General features: G+C 36.1%; 1 protein-coding gene across 2 annotated transcripts in view; it reads left to right on the plus strand.

Annotated features, from left to right (window-relative positions):
• The window catches only part of LOC131684275 (B-cell lymphoma/leukemia 11B), a 293,408-nt gene that overhangs the window by 227,115 nt on the left and 41,989 nt on the right, over nt 1-24,304 (plus strand). The window contains exon 1 of one of the 2 annotated variants that reach the window (XM_058966989.1): nt 11,479-12,340. The exons of the other annotated variant lie outside the window; for it this stretch is intronic. Within the exon in view, the coding sequence (XP_058822972.1) occupies nt 12,244-12,340 (97 nt within the window). The 5' untranslated portion in view covers nt 11,479-12,243. Of the gene's footprint in view, nt 1-11,478; nt 12,341-24,304 lie in introns of those variants that run through there. 2 annotated transcript variants of the gene reach the window in all.

Below are 24,304 nucleotides of genomic sequence, written 5' to 3' on the forward strand. Positions count from 1 at the left end.
CTCGTCTTGCACGCAGTATTGCACTAATTACAAGAAAATGGGTATTTGTCACGATTTTGTTTTCTCTCTTGAAAGGCCGCTAAATATATCAGCAAGAAAAAGCTCTGTTAGAAATCCGACGCAAACAGCATCTGGCCTTATACAACGCAGAGGAAACAAAGAGTTTCCAACGCTTCAAGGAACACCAAAAATCTAATGTGACATTTCAACAAAAGTTTCAACTTAGTGCAGGATTGGTTGAACCTAGGTTGGGAACCGGCAACTTTGTGATATTGCGGAGCTCCCGGCATCGAGGAGACTTCAATTTTCTTGGTACGGCATGGGCTTATCTTCTCGATGATAATTGATCTAGCTTATTCTACGAACTTTACTACTGCTTTAAAAAGACGGCCTACTTTACTGGCCAAGACTACATTTCCGATCCCCACGTTTGTATGAAACTGAGAAAACGAGCAGAAAAAAATTGCAAATTTTTCGCTATTTTTGTTGAAATTTGAAGTCTTTGGCTTAATCGTTGTTTATTCTAACAGGACCGTAGTGTAGTCTTCTGGCGCATTTGGTAGAGTCTCAGTTATGCGCTTTGGTGCTGTCTGCTTTGGCTTCCAATAACAAATAATAATTTTGTGTGTATCTAGGAATGATACTCCTATCCTGACTTATTTTATTACTTAGCCTCACTTATTTTATAAAGCAGATTAAGATTTTAGCGTCCCCCTAAGGATAGCGCCCTTGGCGGGGGCCAACCTGACCAACCGCACGCTACGGCTCTGCATATACATTATGAAAATCGTGTCTAAGATCCATAAATCAAGAACACATATCACGCTGCTCGTGACTGAAATATCCAAAAATCCTGAAATCGTGAACAGAAATCACTCTTCTTGTGACAAAATATATCGTGATAACGTGAATATAAATTTCAGAACGTAAATCACACTGCTCTGTTAGAAAAATCCATCATAAACTCATGAATAGAATATCGATTACGTGAATATAAATTATGAAATTCGTGACTAAGATCCTGAAATCATGAATATAAATCGCGCTACTATGCTTTAAAAATTCTATAGAAAGCACATGAATCTATAATTTATTTTTGATATTCAGTGCAGTTTTGGTATTCTGTGCGGACATCACATTGGATCAAATGAATAACGATATTCGAGATCCTAATAGTTTTCTTATGTTTGCTGCTCGCCTCCATTACCAGTCACTAACAGCTGGACATAACTATATGATATTTCGTGAAAAACCCCAAATTTTGTGGAATAGTTCACATGAAAATGTCATGACCATGTGCAGTAGGGCATTGCAAAAAATCACTCATTTTTTGAATTTCCCCCCTTTCTTATTGTGACAAATGTTAAAATAATGTCAGATGCAAAATTTCACATCATTGGGACCATTTTAGACCCCCGCTTGAAGTTTTTGAAATTGCTACTATGGGAAAATATGGACAAAAAATATATTAAATGTTATAACTTTTGAAGTGGCACTCATAAAATTACAATTCATACCACTTTTTAAAGGAAATAATCTTAGTTTTTTTTCCGTTTCTACCAAAAAATCCGAAAAGTGGGGTACTGGGTCATTTTGCTCCCAAAATCCCCTATTTTTGAAAATGTATCTGCTCCGTGCTTCAAATCATACATATTTTGCAGTTTTTCTAATGTGAAAAAGTCTCAGAAATCTAACGAAACCTTTTCGATTATTGTCCGTGTACGACAAGTTTGGGCTATAGGGCTTTTTGTCATTCATATTAAATTTCATCATTTTCTCGTGTCTATTTTTTTTTTTTTATTTCAATTATAGAAGTTTTAACCTTAATGTCATTCGCCTCTTCGGGTTAGAAAAATCTCTTAGGAAAAATTTCTAACCCTATGTGCGGGGTCGGGACTCGAACCCAAGTGCGCTGCGTACAAGGCAATCGATTTACCAATACGCTACGCCCACTCCCCTCTCGTGTCTATAGTTTTATTATTCTTTAATCAATTTTCATAAATTGTACCTTGTTGAACATGAAAAATTCTTAGGAACAAAATGAAAATTTTTGTTATGAACATTTTGATTTAAAATGGCGTTCTTATTCAAAAATAAATTTCTATTTTACAGTCAGAGCTGTAAATAGTATGAATTATAAAAAAGTCAAAATATGTTGTTAGGTAAACTTCTTTATTGAAAGCTTCTCCATGATCCAAATACACTGAAAAAGTTTCTTTGACGTCTTTAAAATGATAAAAATTAGATTGTTGACGTTTTATGATGGGTTAACGAGAATAACTTTTAAAAAGGGCATAATTACACAAATAATTGTTTTTGTTGGATCAAAATTGCAAATATCTCGAAAACTATCGCATTTTGGAAGATATTTGCTAAATGCATTTTGATTCAAAATGATACTTAGAATTTTATTCTGTAACAAAATTAAAGTTTTGTATGTTAATAGTATGAAATTTAAAAACATGTATAAAGTTATTGTTAGAAAAACTTTTTCACCAATTAGTTCTTCAGCATGCACAATATATCTTTTCTTTTTAGATTTTAGTTGACAAAACATAAAAAAAATTAAAATATGGATTTTTTACAATTTAAATTTATAACATAAATGTTGTTTTTGTGAAAGATGTCACAACATTTTTTCAGTGTATATTTTTGGCGTGAAGAAGTAATCATTCCCTGTACCTAGTTCTCAGATAGTCTACGCCCTTTTAAAAAAGTGCGCTTGAGTCTAAATAATCTTATTGACTGAAAATGTTTAGTCTTCCATGCCGGTAAAACCTGCAAAGTTTCATCAGAATATAAGATTGTATACTTCTATACTTACAATCGTTTGTGATTTGTTTGATGATATTGATGATTTTAGATTTGATTTGATTTCAGTAAGTGCATTTTCCTTACCATTTCCAGTACAGGGTTATCCATAGTATGCCATCTGATCCTGGAACTCGCACGTAGAATATTCTTGACAAGTGTGTATTAAGTTTGCATCATTGAAAATTCGTGTATGAAGGAATCTTTCGGCTTGAGTGCAAGCCACAAGAATTTCTGATAACAGTTTGCTTCCTCATATCGTACAGATCAGAAGTCAAAAAAGGGCACCGCTTGCGAACAGCATACAAAAAAACACCACAATCTCTAACATGTGCCTGTAACATATAGATACAGCAAAGTTCTATTACCCGCAACTGCGAGTGAACCCAATCGCGATCGACTTTTCGCTGACCCGTCCGTCAAAACCAAAATCCTCGTGTATATGGACGTTGATCTGACGGAAATTCGCCCACATGATTTGGCGTTTCGTACTTGCACAGATAACATTAAAATATTTCTGTCAATGTATGGAGAAGTGGAATCCGTCTCCAATTATACTTAGCGAAACATTTTCCATGGCATGGGAGACGGACTACTTAACTTTCGAGGGCAATTCATCTCAAGGTGTTAACTTGTAACCCGTCAGGGTAACAATTTAGCTCTGGGTGGAAATATACCTATTTTTGCGTACTCTCTCCGTAGAGTGTATTTGTTGACATAATTTTATGCTCACCGCTGCTCGATACCGTGCACATTTAGTTGTACATTTTCGTTCATTTTCGCGCTTGTGAACGGTTTCGTTTGTGCAGATAGGTGTAGTATTTTTGGTTTGGCATTTATGTATAATTAGTATAGGTTTTAGCTAGGCTCTTGCGAAAATACGTGTGCATTGTTTATGCTGCTCATCGATGACCGCTATGCGACGAAGCAGTCGGTGCAGCGATGCCAGTTTAAACTGGATTCTTCCAGTTTTTTTACAACATCGAGTCGGAAAAATCTTCCAGTTTTTTTGAAATTTAAGCCAGCTTCATCCAGTTTTTTTAAATATTCATTTATTTAGTTTTCTTTCTCACAAATTGTAACTTGATTCACAGAATTTTCAAGCAAGCGGTGGGATGATGCAGAGTGCCGCAGAATAAGATTTTAATCCACCGTGACCTGAACTCTTTTTTTACCACTTGTGACGGTACAGGAATGTACATTTTGATTCAATTTCAAACGAATTTTACTCAAGCATAAAGGTGGCAGTACATTGTGTCAAATATTTTGATGAACATTTGTTGAATTCTAGTTGCTACAGTATCGTAAGAAAGGATTAAGCGCATCCTCAAGTTTAGCAAATGGTCTTAAATTTAGGATTTTGTGGATGTGTAGATTGAAAATCTTCAGAACAGTAAAATTCGACTGTTACTATTAGAATTACATTCAAATTCAAATGTTTTAATTTTTTTTTTAATTTGGACAACAATATCAAAAAATCGACTCAAATTTTCAATAAAAGGTTTGGAACATACGTGTTTACTTAAAATTACGTTCATTGAATCGTTGACTTAAACATTACAAGTAGGTTTTTTCTGAGCATCCAGTTTTTTTTCCAGTTTTTTCTAGAAAGGTTCCAGTTCTTTTGAAAAAAAATGTTGGCAACGCTGAGTTGGTGTTTTGTTATGGTCGAGTGCAGAAGGCGGCCATCGTGAAAAGGACAGAATGTGACGAACCACGGCAAATAACAGACGTACGTAATAAGGTTTGTGAGACAGCTTCCGCCACTAGAGAAAAGTTTTAATGCGCGTGTGCGACTCTCGGAAAGTTCTGGCCCGTGGTTTGAGCACAGTGTATAGTGTGCTGTCGGGTCGCCGGAAAAAGAAGCTAAGTGCCAAGGAGTCATTCGCTTCCCCAGCTAAGTATAAAGGACCCAGAAGATGCCTTTCCGCTCTCGCTGGGAACGCGACTATCTCTCTTTCACGGCTAAACGTCAAGGAGAGCGAAGCAAGTCGGCCAAAGGTACATTGCGGTGACTTCTGGGATCTCTTGAAGTGAGCAAGTAGATCCGGCGATAATTCACCATCGTCGCTAGGGAGGTTCCAATAAAGAAACAAAGCTCACATTCCTAGCTAACAGTCAAAGACCGCTGCCAGCCAAGGAGTAGCCAACAAAACAAGAGGAGAACGCGGTCGTTGCTGTCCAGGCCGGTCGGAAAGAGCCACCCACCTGTCCATCTTTGACGGTATGCAGTGAGCACCAGCAGCTGTTGATAGCAGAGGAAGTAGGTGAATAAACGATAAAAGTAATTTAATTGTTTGTTTACTTTTTGTTGTGTTACGAAAACCTGAAATTCCGGTAGAAGCACCTAGGCCGCCCTGATAAGAAGGGTCCGCCGGGCAATCAGAACCCGCGTAGTGGGCAAACAGCTACTTACAAATTATATGCAAAGTACCCTATGTACATACCCTGGACAGACGCCCGTGTGCCAATTCTTTAACTATACGGCGCACTACGGTGGACCATGTACCAAAACAACTAAAGAAAATTCATCTACTACAACCAACACCATCAAATAGCCTTCGACATCTGCTGATACATCACAAACAGCCGATAAAAAATAAATGCTGGACAAACAATATTCCACGATATCCCCAAGCCAATAGGTAACATACCTAGGGTAGAAATAAATAAGAAAGAAGATTTCTACTATAATAAAAAAAACACAAAATGCACCAAACATTTAGCAGCGAAAATCAAAGCTCTAGCGACGGCAACATTGACACAAACTTAAGCGAGGGAGAAGGCAACGAAACGATCAGCAAGCGACAAAGGGTAAACCTAACCATTATTCACCACAAAGAAAAAAAAATTAACACTAGAAGCGGAAAGCAGTGTGCCCAGGATAGTTGATAGAAATAATATTTATTTGGAAAAGTAAATTGAATTGTCATTTTGAAATGTATATTATTACATAAAAAGGCGAATTACCCTCGAAGCTATGGCCTTTATAAATAAATAACAAATAATAATACCTGAGAAGAAGTTTCTCCAAATATCAAGCGTGACGCGTTCCACTTCTTCATGTTAAGATATGAATGTTTAATTGGCTTACGGGAGCAACGCGGTGCTTAATTGTGTAGTCCTCCATATACACAGGGAACTTGACTCGAGTGCTGAAACTCTCAACCACATGTGTTATACAGGGTGTTTGGGTCATGGTTAAGAACCTCTCAGCGGGTGATAGACTGTCACATTTGTAGAAAAAAAAAATGTTTTACACATATCATCAAATCTCAACCGTTACAGAGTTATTGAACTTTTTGTGTAAAAAAATATTTGTCTTAAAATATCTCTAACTTTAAAAGTATACTTTGTATTTTAAATCTTTTAGTTCCATTCGAAAGGTGAGAAAATTTCCTATTGAATCGTGTTCTCATATCTTTTAGTTAATTAGATTTAATTACCTTTTAGCTGTAAAGTAGTTAAAAGTTAGTGTTTTGAGGAGGTTTTTGCTTATTTTCTCGAAATAATGAAGTATGATTATAGCAATATCCATTATCCAAAAGTTGGGCTTTAGGACGATTCATAATTTGTTCTTATACGTCATATTCCTATCTCTTCTCATTTCTTTGTAATTTCATTACTATACTTTTCCTGTAACCGACTTGCAAGTGCTTAAAAGACTCTAATCCAAAAAAATATGCTTTATATCGTTATTTATAAGATATCATTGGAAAGCTGAGAAAATGACCTATCAGCGTATGTACAAATATCTTTTAGTTAAGTGTACAAAATGACTTTTTACTAATGAAATAATTCAAAATTTGTGTTTTTTGGAGAGTTTTTTTTTAATGATTCTAATTATTAATCAACAAAATTTATCGTTACTATTGATCATTTGATGTCCCTTAATGTTCTCTAGAACTTTTTATTTGACACTTTGTCTATATCTCTTTTCATTTTGCTGCTATTTAATAGTTAACACAGCATGCCCTCGCCACAAATGTAGTGGGTTCGAAATCGTTATTTTTGCATATGAAACGATGTGATAAAAACGATTTTGCGTCGAAACCAAAAGAGATAATTGAATGGAGTCAAAGAAAGAACTGTAGAACTTGCTGAGATACATTATTTCCATGATAATAATGGTGATGTTTATTATTTACTATTTTAATAAAATTAACGAAAATGCTAATAATAGCACTAACTTTAAACTTATTTACTTCTAAAAGAATACTAAATTCACTTAACTGAAAGGTTTCAATACATTTTTCTCTGTAAAATTTTCCTGGCTTTCGAATAAAAAGAAGAAAAAAAAGTACAATAAGTGCCATACTTTTTCAATTACTGCTGGTATTAGTGAAAATGAGGTAAAAATATCCAAGTTTAATAACCCTCATAATAACTCATGAAAATAAGAAAAGGTAAGTGTATCATGTCAAAGAACGAATAATGCAGCTCTTCAAGACTAACAATCTGAATTATTAAAATGATGAGGTTAACTATTAGGATTTTCAAGAAATGAACAAAAATCGATTAAAATTGTTTTAATTTTCAATAAATTACTTTGAAAAGGCTACAACAACTCATTAGCTGAAACATTCTCACCTTCCCAGTGGACCTAAAACATTTGAAATACAAAGTATACTTTTTGAGTTAGAGGTATTTTAAGACAAATAAGTTTTTAACACAAAAAGCTCAATAACTTTGTAATGGTTGAGATTTGATGGTATGTGTAGAACGATTTTTTTCTCCAAATATGACAGTCAATCACCCCTCGAGAGGTTCTTAACCATGAACCAAACATCCTGTATTGTACTGCGAAACAAAACTCACTGTTTCTAATATGTAGACCGACATCAGTACTCGCTTGTTGCATTGTTATGCATCTGGAGTAAATGATTTTTTCCTCAATTTTTAAGAAATTCTTTAATTGATGGAAAAACTAATGTTTTATTTTACGCATAATTCTGAAAATAAGGGACATTCACTCCAAAATCCGGACACAGTTTTATAATCGTTACTTAGTCAAACTACCGCTAAATACGATTTTTTGCTCTTCGCCATACATGTACATGTTTTGATAGGAGCTTATAATTTTCAAGGTGACGTCGTCTGAGTAGCATGCAGGAAGGCTATCTTCTATGAATATTTAGAAAATCACAATTTTACGATGAAACATATTGTTTTAAAGAGTTCAGGAAACTTTCTGAATTTTACATCTGGCAGTAGTTGGAAAGTTGCTCCTGAACGACTAAAATGCAAACACAAACAAAACATTTCTGAAAAATATCTTGTATGGCAAGCTATATGTTCTTGTGGACTGAAATCTTACACATTCGTATTAACAAGTACAATAAATGGTGAAATTTATAGACAGGACCGCACCAAAAAACTATTATTACCTTTTCACAAAACATCACACAACTAAAACGATGTTCCGGCCAGATTTACCCAACAACCTCTACGATAAGGACCGGAGTGCATGGTATGAACAGCATCGTATTGTTTTTATTCCTAAGAATTGTAATCCATACGGCTGTACGGCCATCTATGGAAGCTGTCCTTCAATGTCAGCTTCTTTCTCCGAACAGCCCAGCTAAGCTGTGTAATATCGGTAGTTGTTGTTTCAACCGGCTAACAGTTACACTACGGACCGCCTGCTCCAATGGAAACAGTTTTTTTAGCAATACCAAAAGTTTTTGTGCATGAAGACAGAATTCCTAAAATAAAAGAATGTTTTGCCTTTCTCATATAGAAAGGTTATGCAATCACTCTGAAAAACGTCAACCTAATCCCGGCCCGGAGGGCCGAGTGTCATATCCCATTCGACTCAGTTCGTCGAGATCGGAAAAAGTCTGTATGTGTGTGTGTGTATGTATGTGTGTATGTGTGTGTGTGTATGTGTGTGTATGTGTGTGTATGTATGTGCGTATGTGTCAAATAATGTCACTCATTTTTCTCAGAGATGGCTGGACCGATTTGCCCAAACTTAGTCTCAAATGAAAGGTGCAAACTTCCCATCGGCTGCTATTGAATTTTGGATCGATCGGAATTCTGGTTCCGGAATTACGGGTTTCAGAGTGCGGCCACACAGAAATTTCTCATATAAACTATAGGAAAAATTAAAAATAGAATTTTTATTTTTGATGCTAAATGTGTTCAAGGTGCGTGAAACGTCGAGATTTGATGCAAACTCGAAAAAAAAAATTTGACGACAATTCACTTTTTTGGATTTTGGCACATTTTTGCCTTTCTCATATAGAAAGGTTATGCAATCACTCTGAAAAACGTCAACCTAATCCCGGCCTAATCCTAATAATTTTTTTTTCGACTCGCATAAGGTTTCTGGATTTTAACAGGGGCGTAGTTGATGGTTTACGGAGAGGGGTTACATCCCCCTCTACTGTTCACACCCCTCCTTTAAAAATCTCCTTAAATCACCCCTCAGACCACCACCCCATCCAGCCCTCATACTCTTCCCTTTCAACCCCATCATCTTTAAACCACCACTATATCACAAAGCATACCAATTTAAGCTGGGGAGTCGTTCGTTCATGGGACTTTCGCCCTCCTCACATACCCACCCCCGCATGACAAAATGAGTTAGCAAGCAGATAACATTGATCTAATGCTGATTAAGCTAATGAAGTATGATATTTTTTTGTTTCAAGTGTTTCACCGTCGACACGTAGCTCATCAAGTTCGTGGCTTGCATGCCATTGTGTATAAGTGCAAAGTGTACTAAGAATGTAATGGACATTTCCACGATTATGTTGAACATAAAAAGCCTCCGTGCCATAGTTTAGAGAAATGAGAAAGGCACAATTGCACCGCTAGGTGGATTAAAACAGGTTTTTTAAATGGTTTTCAACAGAAATAAACTGTTGGTGGTTTTCAGCAAACATGAATTTCTGCACTTACGTCACTCGGTACCAGCCAGTTGTTTAAGCGTTCACGCAAGACGTGTGACTTTTTGGATTTTAGTGCCCACCTGGCGCCAATTTGGAACTGATTTACACCTAGCATTAAGTTGATGCTAGTTACTGACGAGGAGAATCCGAAACACTAAAAAACCAATCTTTTTGTGAGGTATTGTGTTCTCATGCACAAAAACTTTTGGTCTTGCCGAATAACAATTTCCCGGGAAGCTTTGCAATCCCTATATTCTGGCTCCATAGTAACGATATTCTATGTAACGATAGAGTATCGTACATTGCTAGATTAGGCTTAAATTATATTTTAGGCTAAATAACAACGGAAACAATCGAAATTTGTTCGTCTATATTCATACCAGCTGTGGACTAAACGACTTAATGAAAATCATCTAAATTTTGAAATTGGTTAGAATCGAACTTTTACAAAGTTTTCATACTATAAAATAACATAAAATTTAACCAATTCATTAAACAGAATTTGACGTATTATTGAGTACAAAATTGTCAAAAAGCAAGATTTCTAATAATTTCAGCATATTTTTGCACTATTCTCCAATTTATGGTAGTTGCAGTGCATGTGGATAAAACTGTAGCAGACATTTGATTTCGTAAATTGCACAAACCAACGGCATATCTCACATTAAAATAAATGGACTGGACCAACCTTCGCCATCAGCAATTATCTTTTTCAGTCAACACCCTAAAAGCGCCCACACTTTTTTTTCAAAAGTTGAAAGTCTCGCTATTATTCCCCCGCTCCATTCTCTGACGTAAACTATTAATGCAAAATAAAGAAAACAAAAAAAAATACAGCAAAAGAATTAATCCCACAATAAACATACACCGGACCGGTCGATCGGAGTGAATAGCCGTAAAACACAGCAATCCTATTTTTTGTGTTCTATGTGTACTTTCATTACCCACCACCGACAACTGAAATCGTCCTGCCATCCTGCTCGGTCGCTGCTGTTGATCCCAGCAGTGTTGACCGATATATTGCTCTCCTCAATCACCAACCGTCTCATTCAATCGGCTGTGAGTGAATATCCGTGTTTGTGCATGTGTGCATGCATGAGCCCACGAGAGAAAGAGAATAAGCACGGTACCGTTAGCATTCAAACGTTAACGCACGCACATACGACTACAACGTACTGGACTGGACCGAACAGCGGCAAGTGAGGACCTCCATCAGCTCAGGCAGGCTGATGGTCTGGATCTGATCTGATCGGATTGTGGAATGAATGGACAACGACAACGGTGCGCACGGCACGGAGGGGAAGTAGTACGAGAGAGGATCTGGCTGGGAGAGAGATATGAAGAGAGAAGGATCACATGTGCTTCAAACTCACACACATCCACGGCAGCTTGTATGCAAGAATGATGTGTTTAGACGGGAAAAAAACTCGGAACCCCTGACCATTTTTTCGGTCCATTCACACACATCCGTCGCCGGGAGAGTGAGTGGAAAAAGATATGTGAGTGAGTAGTTTTTTGTGTCCATCCTGCAGCGCAAGCAGTCAACCTCGTCGTTTCTTCTCCTGCTCACTCTTGGAAGATCCTGGGCTTGGACGGTCTCCCTCTGCATGCTACTGGCCTGTCTGCCTGCCTGCCTGTCGTTAGGAGTTGGGTAGAAGTGCGCGCGGTGAAGGCTCTCGAGGGATATTATTATTAGAAACGTATAGCACAGAGTGCGCGCGGAGAGTGTGGTGTGGCGGCGGTGGTTCCAGTGAGGAGGACGATGGTTTTTCGGAAAAATCTCCCAGTCCAGTCAGTCAGTGCAATCCCGTAGACCGAGTGAGAAGCAACGCGACGCCGGCCGATGATTGAGTCTTCCGGCGATTGTTGGATCGTTTTTCCCACATACACAAACCGTTCAAAGCGAAGGAAAGAGAGAGTCAGAAACGGGAATAGGCAAAAAACGGACGTGCGTGTGTCGTCTTCCGAGAGAAAAGATACGGGACCACATCAGGACATCAATCGCCCAGGTCGTCAACGCGTGTTCAGAAACAAAAAAGACGTGTCCCAGAACGGTCGTCGGTCGGTTTTTGACGGTCGTCGATCGGTTGAACAATATTACGGAAGTGCGATACGTGCCCGGACGGGTTTTGTGCGTGTCATTTTTTACCGGACGACCACCTCGGTGAGGATCGGTTCGCCTCGAAGGATAATAACTCGTGTAGCAGTGCTTTGTTTTAAAGCGCCGATCGCTGATCGGTGATGCGTATGTTGTGCCTGTGTTGGAGTGTTCGTGTTTTGGCGCCGTGTTCTTGTGGCATTCGCTAATTACTGCAGTGTGCTTTTGTGTTGGCGCTGTCGGTGTGAATGAAACATTTGCGGGAATTCGAGTTCGCGCCCAAATTCGCTCGAAACAATAAACGTCGTTTTTCTTTGTCGTGTAACTGAATCACCAAAAGTGCCATGAAAAGGATTTCTGCCACCGGCAAGTTGTGTAAACGGAACAAGTGATGAAACCAGTGATAGCCAGCCAGCGGAAGAAGTGATTAGATTCTAGATGAATTATTTTCTGCACAGCGAGTGGTACAACGAGCGGTACAGGAAGATGCTGTCCACTAGCGAGGATGCCGGGTTCTACTCCCACAACCGTGACCGTGAGTGATTTTTCTTGGTTTATTATTCCGGCTGTTCATTGCCGCAGTTTGTTAACTGTGATTTTGACCGAAAAAAGACTTGATTTTTCGTGGGTGGTCAAACTCAAAACGTGACTGTTAATGGTTTGATTATTTTTTATTTCGGTGGCGTTTTCACCAGGAATGAATCACGTTTCATTAGGCGAGGTATCAGTATGTGATTTATGATCTATAGCAACCAACCGATTTTTTTTCTGTAATCTGAATGCATATGAATTAGGGGACAATTTCGGTACCTGTGTCACGAGAAGAGAGATGCTGTTTTCAACAAAATTTTGCGAGTCCCTGGCCGTTGTGGTAGAAACTGTTCCATAAAGGGTCCCTGTTGTTACCGGCTCTGAGGGTAAACCCGAGCAAAAAATATGAATTGTTGTGAATTCAGAAGCTTTGTTCAAATTATTTATAACTTTTTTATGCTTGGTAGGATTTAAATTGTATGCAGCTGAGCGATAGTTAATATTGCGTGTGTTTTTCAATTATTTACAAGTGTATATGCTAGAGTTTTGAAATTATATTATCAAAAGAAAACATTTTTATCAGTTGCGATAAGTTGTGACAGTAAATTTAGTTCACAAGATTTCGTGTGGATTTAAAATTCGTAAATGTAATGTTTTAAATATCCCAGTTTTTAATTAAAACTTCAAAAAAAAATGGCTCCAAAATAGATGTTTCACAAATTTATTATTAGCATAAAATACAGATTATTGCTGACTACGGTAACTCGCTATTTCTAAAACATTTAAGGATATTCAAATTGCATGCTTCCAATGCCATGAAATAACTTTTGTATCATCCAAACCTGACTTTTGAAATTTAAATTGTACAATTATTTCGTCTGAATGTAATTTGTGTGAATTCTTTTAACTTAAATTTGTAGATCGAGAGTAGGCTCTTTCGGTTGAGCTTGGACCAAGAAAAAAAGAAGAGATGAGCAGATTTTAAAATCACTCCAATTCTGGTGAAAAGTGATAGAGATAAAATAATCAAAATTTCGTGGACTATTTTATTATTATTCCGATCTGTTTCCTTATAAACTTCTATAATAATAATAGATAGCAAAGATTCTACCCTAAACCACAGATTTAAACAACTTCAACAAAACCGGATTTATGTTAACTAATGTAATAGAAACCTATGACGTTCATGAACAGATAAGCCTACCTTATGCACAGTTTCTTTTTCGTGTGGTGATTAGTTTGATAATTTTGAGCCTTGTCGAGTTTTCCGAGGTGAATTTTTTGCATTTTTTTTTTTCGTAAAGTTAAAAACTCCCGACGGAAGTAGGAAAGGTTCCTACAGCATTTCTATTCTGTTGAAATGGAAACCACGAAGCCCGCAAATTATCGACATTAACCTGAAATTACTCAGCACATAAAATTGTAAAATTTGAGCATTATTACAGTGAAGACCCGATTTTATCTACCCCCGATTTTATCAGCTTCATATGAAATTTGATAGTTGGTAGTTTGATGGGATCTAGCAGACGAACCAAGTTGAATTCGAGTAAATCCTTTCTTGGGCATATTTTTCTTATTTTAGAGATCCGAAATATGCAGAAAAAAATTTAATTTTTTTTTTAATTTTGCGCTGTCAGACCCCCTTAAGGGAAGTTTATGCTAAAAATCAAGAAAGGTTATAGGCTATATCTACAGACTAAAGAAGAATAGTTTAAGAGTCAGTCTAAAATTCACCAAGGGGCTGATAAAAATGGGTCTTCACTGTATTTCGTGCATGCTACTATTACGCTGTAGTAGGCTATGTGCCAGTTTTTAGTTTTAATGCATTATTTATTTATTTTGTGTTTCATATCATTAAATTTTAGCTATTTCGAATATTTTTTTCAAATCAGCGACGAGACCTTGTTTGGTTACTTGCTGTTCTGTTAATTACTCAGCCATTTTTACGTTGGCCACTCTCAACTGTGTGTATTACTTTTCAGTACGAGTCTGAAGACTCGTACTGAAAAGTAATAGTAATTGTTAATAATAGCACAGTGATGATCGAAAGAGATAGTAAGCGAAGAGAGTTTCCATATTCGAGATATTTCAAAACATTTTGTAGAAGTTGTTGTAAAATGATCAAATTTGAACATATTTGCATTAAAATTCACTCAACATAATATAGTCAAGTAAGACAAATTTCTTTCAATAATTAGTAACTGATGAATGATGTTATTCATGTATATCAGTTAAGTGTATTTTCGTTTAGACTGTGCTTTTCTCAACGATCATATTTGTTTTTCAACGTTTCGGCTTTGTTTAAGGCAATCTTCAGGGCGAATTAGCAATTGATCATGTGCAGTTATTGAGATTTTTAATAAATCTGTGAACAATAGGCACTATTAAAAAATAGATGGTACACCCGATTCCTCTTTTGCTTTCTTTTTTCTTATAACTGTAAACGAACCAAAAACCAGGTCTTATTATCTTTACGGTAATAATTAAATTGACAGATGATTATTACTAAACATTTAATAGAATTCGTGTGCAGAACGGTAATTGCAAATATATCAATCCATGTAAAACATACTTACAATTTCCAATTCATTATTACATATATACATTCACATCAACTCCTCGGATGTTCATGGCAGTGTACTAAAAATGCGAAATTTAGCCAACCGACTGGAGCTCTAAGACTAAACGCTAGTATTTCATACCGATGTGCATCCAGTACACTATCCAGCTTTCGGAGGAGGAATGTCTTCAGTAAAGTTGCTGTATAGAATATATATTCTATCCGTGCAAAATGAAAGGTTTCTAAATTCCAGTTTTTACGCTTGTAATATCACGTCTTGTATATTACTCTTGGCCTACCACGCGCCTCCTTTCGCTTCCCTTATAATTAGGAAGTTTTCACACTCAAGTTGCGTGATATTGCTTGCAATTATGTAAAAGAAGTCCGAGAAATGCGATGAAATTGGAATGTTTAAAGTAATTATGTACTCAATGAACGAATGAATGAAACTAAAATCGGGTTTTACTGCGCCTCCTCCAATTTTACTTTTAATTACACGGTTCCACAAAATTCAAAAAAAAAAATGAACGAACTTCTAAAGTGATCTATCAAAGGTTGTAGGTCTGGTCAAATACAATACAAGACTACCTTTGATCAATTTAATATACCCTCAAAATCTTGATTTATTCTAAAAATACTACTTTTAGGATTTTCGACACCAAAAAATTTTCTACGCGGTCATTATTCAACCCATTTCCAATTTCCTAAGTGTTTTGAAAGGAGGAAGAAATGATCTTTCCAACGGTATGCGATGTTATGTTCTTTTTTTAATACTACTATGCGGATTCGGGATAACATTTATACATTTGATAAACAATCCCGCGCAGCCGCTTGCTGTGGACAACTCTAACTCCTTTCACGATTTAGGCTGTAATTTTTACCTGAAACAGAAATTATTCGAAAGGCTTTTTACACATGACAGACTATTATAATAATTGCAAGTTGAAATTTAAAATGTTTGAGTATTTTTAAGTATTTTAGTAATCTAAAGTATTCGATTTTCACCTTTTTTAGCAGTAAAACTTTGCAAATTGAGATTTTTCAATGTATTTTTAGTTCTATCTGTGCACAATTAAATTATCTCAAAACTGTGTTTTATTTGTATATGTAGCATTGGAAGTTTTTGTGTAATGGTACACGGAAAATATAAAATATCTGTAGCTGTACTCTGAAACTTTGCAAGAATATTCCCCTATGCAGGAAATATACCTTAGAGGCCATCTGCTTTGATTTTTTAGGTTTTAGGTTTCGACAAATACGATATGCTGAATTTGGTACACCCAACCGCCACCGGATCTAAAGCATTACGCTGAAAGAAGAAAATTTTGCTTTCATCCAATAGCCGCCTACTATTCTGTTTATTGGCACGGAACAAAACAATTAATTAAAGCATTACATAATCCATCGACCACAAAATTGCAATTTTTGTTTCGATTGTAGACGTTTTAACAAGGCTATCGATTTACCAACTACACTATGCTCGTATCCAGTCTTCCCTTAACAACATCGAACACTATTCTCTCTCTAGTTATGTGCTCATATCAAACCCGCATTTCGTGTACAAACCCGAACACAGCATTTCGTACCTAAGCTTGTACCTGCACAATCGAACCTCATGTACGTACACAGTGTTCGTACACACAAGTTCGTGGCAGCAGTTTTTCTTTCACTTATCACTAGTGTTGACTCATTTTGTTTTGTGCGTATCTTCCTTGTGTATGCACCAGGTGTACGTACACGATGTTTAAGCTCGGTGTTCAAGGCAAACCTTTACATCGAGGCAAAACATGTTTGAGGTTGAGCGCGTGTACGATATTTTGTACAAACATTTTGATTTTTTTATGCAATGAGTCCAATCTACGAAAGAGAGCCTCTCTTTGTTTACTTTCTCTTTCGCGAATTACTTGGTCAACGTTCTGGTTCCCCCTCAACTGTTTGCGTAATAAGCTAGTAAAAACCTTGGTCTTTCGAAACATACTGATAAATCTGGAGAAAATTTAGATTTAGACGCAGGTGACATTGAGAACCTCTCTTTGTTTACTTTCTGTTTAGATTATTACGACGTCACTATATCACTTTGCACTAATTTTTCAATACATATAGAAAGCCGATGGTTTTTATTAGAATATTATGTAAAGAGATGAGTTCTAAATGTTGAAACGGCCGAATAATGAACAGAAGAGAAAGACCCCAAAGAGAATTTCTCATTGTTACTTACGTCCTATTCTAAATTTTCTCCAGAAATGTTCAGTTTTATGGTTTTGCAGTAATAATCGAAAGAGAAAAAAGAGGCTCTTATTTGCACATTGGACACAATGAAAAAAATCTTCATATGTCCTAAACTGTTTTTGTTCATGGGAAGACTGCTAGTACCTATTAAATTCTATCTGAAGAAAGTTTAGATTAGGCCGTAAGTAACAATGAGAGATTCTCTTTGCTTACTTTCTCTTCTTTTTATTACTCGGTCGTTTCAACGTTTACTACTCCACTCTTTGCATAATATAATAGCAAAAACCGTCTGAAAAATTGATGAAAGGTGATATAGTATTGGCGTATAAATCCTAAGAGAAAGTAAATAAAGTGAGGCTCTCAATGTTACTTAGGTCCTATTGAAAATTTTCTCTAGCTGTCCTATCTGTTGTGATAATCACCCGCTACGTCATGATGAAACCCAAAGGATCTACTTGTGTAAACAAATCTGGAGAAAATTTAGAATGGGACGTAAGTAACAATGAGAGTTTAACTTTGGAGTCTTTCTCTTCTGTTCATTACTTGGTCCTTTCAACATTTAGTACTCAACTCTTTGCATTATATTCTAGTAAAAACCATCGGCTTTCGATATGTACTGAAAAATTAGAGCAACGTGTTACAGTGACGTCGTAATAATCCACAGAGAAAGTAAATAAAAAAAGATTCTCAATGTTACTTACGTTCTATTCTAAATTTTCTCCAGATATATTCCTTTTGCTTGACACTACGCATGTAGGAGATACCACACTGTGTAACGGTCTTGATGTACAGTCCTGGAATAGAGGCTTCGTTGATTTCAGATAGTTAGCTACGAATGACGCTACAGATAATATCAAGCTGTTAGAGCAATAGTCGAATCGAGGGTCCGACAAAAAATTTTTAATTGAAACTTTTAAAAAATCTGCAAAAATTTATATCGAATTTGGAAATACATATGTACTAAATCTGTACTCTGTATGAGACTCAAAATTAAGTGACCAGCCATTCATTTTCTTGAAAAGTGTACGTAGTCACGAATTAAGTTATCTTCGCTTACTGGTTCTGGAGCTTGGGATGAAAAGTTAAAATTTGAGTACTTTTTACGCAAACCCCAATTACTAAAAATAACCAGTCCGTATCTATAATTCCATTACTAAGGATTTAAAAATTGAGTGCGAACTCCATGCCATTATACGTGAGTACAAGTTAAACACAACAACCAGAAAACTATTCGGTAACTCATGAGTTGCGTTAATTTTACTTAACCCGAAACTCATTTTTTGACAGTTCACCTTAGTTTTTGAAATTGATTAGAGAGAACTCAAATTTTGAGCAGTTTTGAATAAGCTTGTAACTCATTGAAATACAGTGCTATTACGATTAAAATCGTTTATGCAAGCTGACCAACTCGAAAAAATCCGTACGCTATGCAAACCTGATGCCTGAGCGTGGGTAATAATTACGCTTCGTTGCTTATTAGGTTTATGGATGTTTTCGTCAGAGTTGGTCAGCTTCCAGGGCCGTCTTAAGACCACTCGGCGCCCCTGGTCATTACTGAGTTAAGAGTCCCCTATAAATAATCCTAGCATCACGGAGCCATTTATGTTTCATACCACTTTGAGTCTGCTTTTCCAAATTTGAGCCAAATTACTCAACTATGTTGAAATTTAAAAAAAAATTGTTTGGTAATGAAAATACAGTCCCTGGATATATCATTATACTTAAGAAGAAGTGTGTTTGTAAATACGTGGGATGGACTTCAGTCAAATATTAGATTCCTGAGTTGCCGGGAAGTGGGGTAAAACGGGCATCGCAAATTGGTCTGAAGAATTTTTAAATTTCTGTGATTTAGCTTGATGAAATTTAATTTCGTTCAGATGGGGTTGAAAATAGGATATATCTTTTCGATTTGTAATCGATACAGTGAAAAATATCTATATTTTACCTTGAAAAAAATGACAATTTCTGGAAACGTTACAATTTTAGAAACGTTTTAGCTCTTTGCAACAATACAGGGTGTTTGGTTCATGGTTAAGAACCTCTCGAGGGGTGATTGACTGTCATATTTGGAGAAAAAAATCGTTCTATACATACCATCAAATCTCAACCGGTACTAAGTTATTGAACTTTTTGTGTTAAAGACTTAGCTATCTTAATATACCTCTAACTCAAAAAGTATACTTTGTATTTCAAATCTTATAGGAACATTGGATAGATGAGAAAATTTCACATTGAGTGATGTCCTCACATGTCTCAGCTAATGAGTCTAAGTATCCTTTTTAAAGTAATTTATTTAAAATTTAACAATTTTGATTGATTTTTCGTTCATTTCTTGAAAATCTTAATAATTAACACCATCATTTTAATAATTCAGATTGTTAGTCTTGAAGAGCTTCATAATTCGTTCTTTGACATAATACACTTATCTTTTCTTGATTTCATTGTTTGGGTTATGAACTTGGATATTTTTATCTCGTTTTCACTAATACTAGCTCTAATTGAAAGAGTATGGCACTTATTGTACCTTTTCTTCTTTTCATTCGAAAGCCAGGAAATTTTTGCAGAGAAAAATGTATTAATACCTTTCAGTTAAGTGAATTTAGTATTCTTTTAGAAGCAAATTAGGTTAAAGTTAGTGTTATTATTAGCATTTTCGTTAGTTTTCTTAAAATAGTATATAATAAACATCAACATTATTATCACGGAATTAATGCATCTCAACAAGGTCTACAATTTTTTCTTTGACTCCATTCAATTATCTCTTTTTGTTTCGAAAATTATTTTTATCACATCGTTTCATAAGCAAAAACAACGATTCCGAACCCATCACATTTGCGGTGAGGTCATGCTGTGTTAACTATTAAATTGCAGCGAAATGAATAGTGATAGGGACAAAGTTTCAAATAATCAGTTATAGAGAATGTTAAGGAGCACCAAATGAACAATAGTTACTATAAATTTAGTTGGCAATTAACTAGAATAATTACAGAACTCTCCAAAAACGCTAATTTTGAGGTATTTTACTAGTTAAAAGTCATTTAGTACACTTAACTAAGAGATATTTGTACATTCATCAAAAGGAAATTTTGACAGCTTTCCAATGAAACCTTGGAAATAACGATATAAAGCATATTTTTTAGATTAGAGACATTTAAGCACTTTTAAGTCGATTACAGGAAAAGTTTAGTAATAAAATTACTAAGAAACGAGAAGAGATAGGAATATGATGTTCAAGAACAAATTTTGAATAGTCCTAAAACCTAACTTTTGGATAATAGATATTGCTATAATAATAATGCATTATTTTCAGAAAATCATCAAAAACCTCATCAAAAATACTAACTTTTTACTTCTTTACAACTAAAAGGTAATTAAAACTAATTAACTGAAAGATATGAGGACACCATTCAATAGGAAATTGTCTCAAGTTTCCAATGGAACTAAAAGATTTGAAACACGAAATATACTTTTCGAGTTAGAGGTACTTTAAGGTAAATAAGTTTTTTACACAAAAAGTTCAATAACTCTGTAACGGTTGAGATTTGATGGTATGTGTAGAACGATATTTTTCTCCAAATATGACAGTCAATCACTTCTCGAGAGGTTCTTAATCATGAACTAATCACCCTGTATAATTGAGCATAGGTTTGTATGAATGAATTTTGGAGGAAACATAGGACTATAAGCTTGTGGTAAAAAATTGTTGAGATAACTAAAAATTCGCAAAATATTACATTTTTTCAGAAGCTTCATGTTTTATTGTTTCTCGTAGTTCCTTTTCAACTAATGTTTATCTCTAAATTATCTTATTTTCAGATTAGTCAAAGAATTCCCAATTTAATGTATTATAGTCATATTTGCGTTGAAAAATCTGGTGTTCTGCACGTCCGAAAAGCTTCCCTTCGAAAAACGTATCTTTTAAACTATTAAAAAATTACTTTTCCGCAATTTACACATTCATCACTTGATATATTTGATTTAAACAAACAAAATTCTAATTAAAACAAGCAAAATGAACAGCTTAATTAAATATTTGGTTGGCGACATAATACGTCAATTCGAAATTTGAAAAATTGTATTTTTGTCACAAATCAACAAAATTTTCACACATTTTCATCAAGAAATGTCAAAAGATCAACAAAGAGTTTTCGTTGGACGCTTTCGAAGCTGTATTTTACGTTTAATTACGATGTTATGAGTATTTTATTCTATTTGACGATTACACTGTGTTAGATTTTTATTAACTTTTTGTGTTTTTGTGTGTTACACTGCTGCCATCTATGCTTATATATGGTGAATCTTCAATTACAGTAGAACATATACAGGAGCAGTAAAAAAGTTGTGTTGAAAAACAATACAATAAAACGACGAATATAAAGTTGATGGTTCCATTTCTTAGTTAAAGTTTAATAATATGACCAGGGACTGTATATGGCGAAAAAACACCATTTCAAATTTCCAGCAGTAGGTGTCGTTGTAAATATCCAAGTACGGTTGAAAAATGCAAGTAAAAAGTGTAAATACTTTGGTTAGTGTCCAAAAACTTTCGATCGGTCTTGTCTCGGGACAGTTTGGTGAATTTGTCTCCTGACGGAACCAATAACACGTTGGCTTTATACAAGTCTACCGTGTCTTTGGAATAATTCTCTGATGCCAAATCTGTCCAAAACAGTAAATGAGCATCATGTTTGCGAGTCATGGGCAACAGTTTTAGAGTGAAATACTCACGTACCTAAGCATCGGTTTTCATTGTCTCTGTTTATAACGTATGGTGTGGCAAGCAGTCCGCACTTGTGAATGGCTTGTCAATACACAGTTTTTTTTTACTAATTTACTAAAATCGTCTGTCTTCTCAGCAATATTGACGCTTTGGTTATAGCGAACGGTCACGAAAACATATCCTAATCGAATTTTACGTATGCTTGATCGTTCATAATTACACGCACTGATTTTCGACACCATAACTGATCATAAATTTTTGAGCTCATGATTTGACAGATGCGGTTTGTTTTTCACCACGCCCTGACTTCTTCTGATTCTGATAAGCCTTTCTAACACCGTTAAAAAGAAATGGTGCCGTTATTTCGTGATAAAAATAAAACATTTTACACTGCAAAAACCGTTTGAGGTTATGTATTTTGTGATGAAAATAAACCGAACTCTTTAAGCGTAACTTTGCATCTGTGGTTGTGAATCACCTGTCAGAATTTAAGTTCTTTACCGACACAATTAACCTCACTTTTTGACAGTTCACTGTTTACCTGGACTCAACATTTTTTCCAAGATTCAGATCGCTCGAAGCAAATCGCAAAGAACTTTTCCAAGGTCATGTCTGAATGATATTCTTTGACGAACCAAGAAGACGAAGTCCAATCACGAACCGGAGCACTTTTCTTGTGGGTAAAAGTTCGCAACCATTTTCCTGTCCTTTTATTGGTCGATAGGGCCCGGTATACTTCCAAACTTTTCTGACCTGAATAGTCGTTTCCCCGCCATACTTTTGATCTAAAAAAATGTTCCGTTGCTTACACCTTCCATTTTCGGCAATTGACTTTTTCGTGCAAACCGTGCAACCTTGACCTAAACCTAATGACGCAGAATCTCTGGAATAATCCTTCGTATTCTTCTCGAACAAGAACCAATTGCAGGTCTCTGGCTCGATTTGAATGACGCTGACAGATAAATGATAAATACACGATTGAGATGACGGATAATTGTTCCAGAAATTCAGCGTCTTTGCTAAAATCAAAATCAGTAAAGACGCTGAATCCCTCTGGATAAAGACTCAACACGTCAATCGTTTGTTTACCATTTATCTGTCAGTGTCATTCCAATCGAGCACGAGACCTGTCAATGGCCCTCGTTCCAGAAGGATTCGAAGCGATTTTCTTCGGATTGCGGGCTTTTGACAGGTCTTGTGCTCGATTGGAATGACACTTACTGATAAAAAATAAGAATAAGATAGTGTTGGCGAGTCTTTATCCAAAGGGATTCAGCGTCTTTAAAAATCAGCATAACAGTACACACAGTGGTTTGGTGTAAACAACAATACACAGTCAGGGCCAGCTGTGTGAGTGGGATCTGCAAAAAGCAGGGGGTACTAAAATCGTGTTTAGTCATACTGGGATGCCGAATGAAGTCTTGTCCACTTAGAATTTGGAGTGTTTCTCTGGTTTTATTTAGCCTATGAAAAAAGTAATTTAGTCAAAATGAATGCGTTACATTTTCTCTTTTCGACACCAGCTAACACTTAGCTTTGATTATTAATAGCAAAAGAAATAGTTTTCAAATTTCACAAATGGGACTACACATGGATTGCTTTGCATTATTGAAAAATGCGAAAAAATCAATTTCGGAAAATGATGACGCCAGTATTTCATTTATTGACAAGGTGATGCAATTTTAACAAAGAAGGGAATCTAACTATATATGTTGAAATATAAGTTGGTAACAGAATAAAACGTTTATTTTTTAAACCTGAGAATTTTATAAAATGGGTTAGAAACACCTGAAAAATCAGAGGATTTCTTTCTCAGAAATGGTTCGACACTTTGGCAGTGCCCTAATATATCTCTTATCTCGAGAGAATTACTAATTATAATAAAAACGGTACACGAACAAGTCGCTCTTCCAGGTATCAGGGTCTTATCTAATTTCCAGCTACATCCAAGCCAGTACAGATCAGCACAGTGGCGCTTCCTACTGCTAGTGTTGAGTAGAGTAACCATTCCCGACACCTCCTCTTTCTAACAATTATCACCGCACCCGCGACGGAAACGATATTCCAGTGAAAACCTTAAACCACCCATTGTAATACGGAGTAACACCTCTTATCCATGTCATTTTCCAATCAGATACGCCCGTTAACAGCAATCGGAACGTCAACAAATCGACATCTGACAATCGTTCCCGCGGTTGGACACGCGCGCTTCGGCGATAACACCCGCTGATTGGAATCGATTTTGCCCCGCTATTCTCGTCCACTCGCTCCGTTCGTTCATTTGTTCGTTCGTCTGCAGCCCCCATCCATTGACCACGGTCGCGCTTTGGTCGCGCGATGTTCCAGCTGCTGCCAGGCCGTAACCGTCATACAGACTGTGCCCTTATCCACTGCTGCCGTCACTATCAATCAATCCGGTTAGTATTTGTGTTCGATACCCCGAAGGGGCCAGCGTCAAC

Source organism: Topomyia yanbarensis, chromosome 2 (genome assembly GCF_030247195.1).
Source record: "Topomyia yanbarensis strain Yona2022 chromosome 2, ASM3024719v1, whole genome shotgun sequence".
NCBI lineage: Eukaryota > Metazoa > Arthropoda > Insecta > Diptera > Culicidae > Topomyia > Topomyia yanbarensis.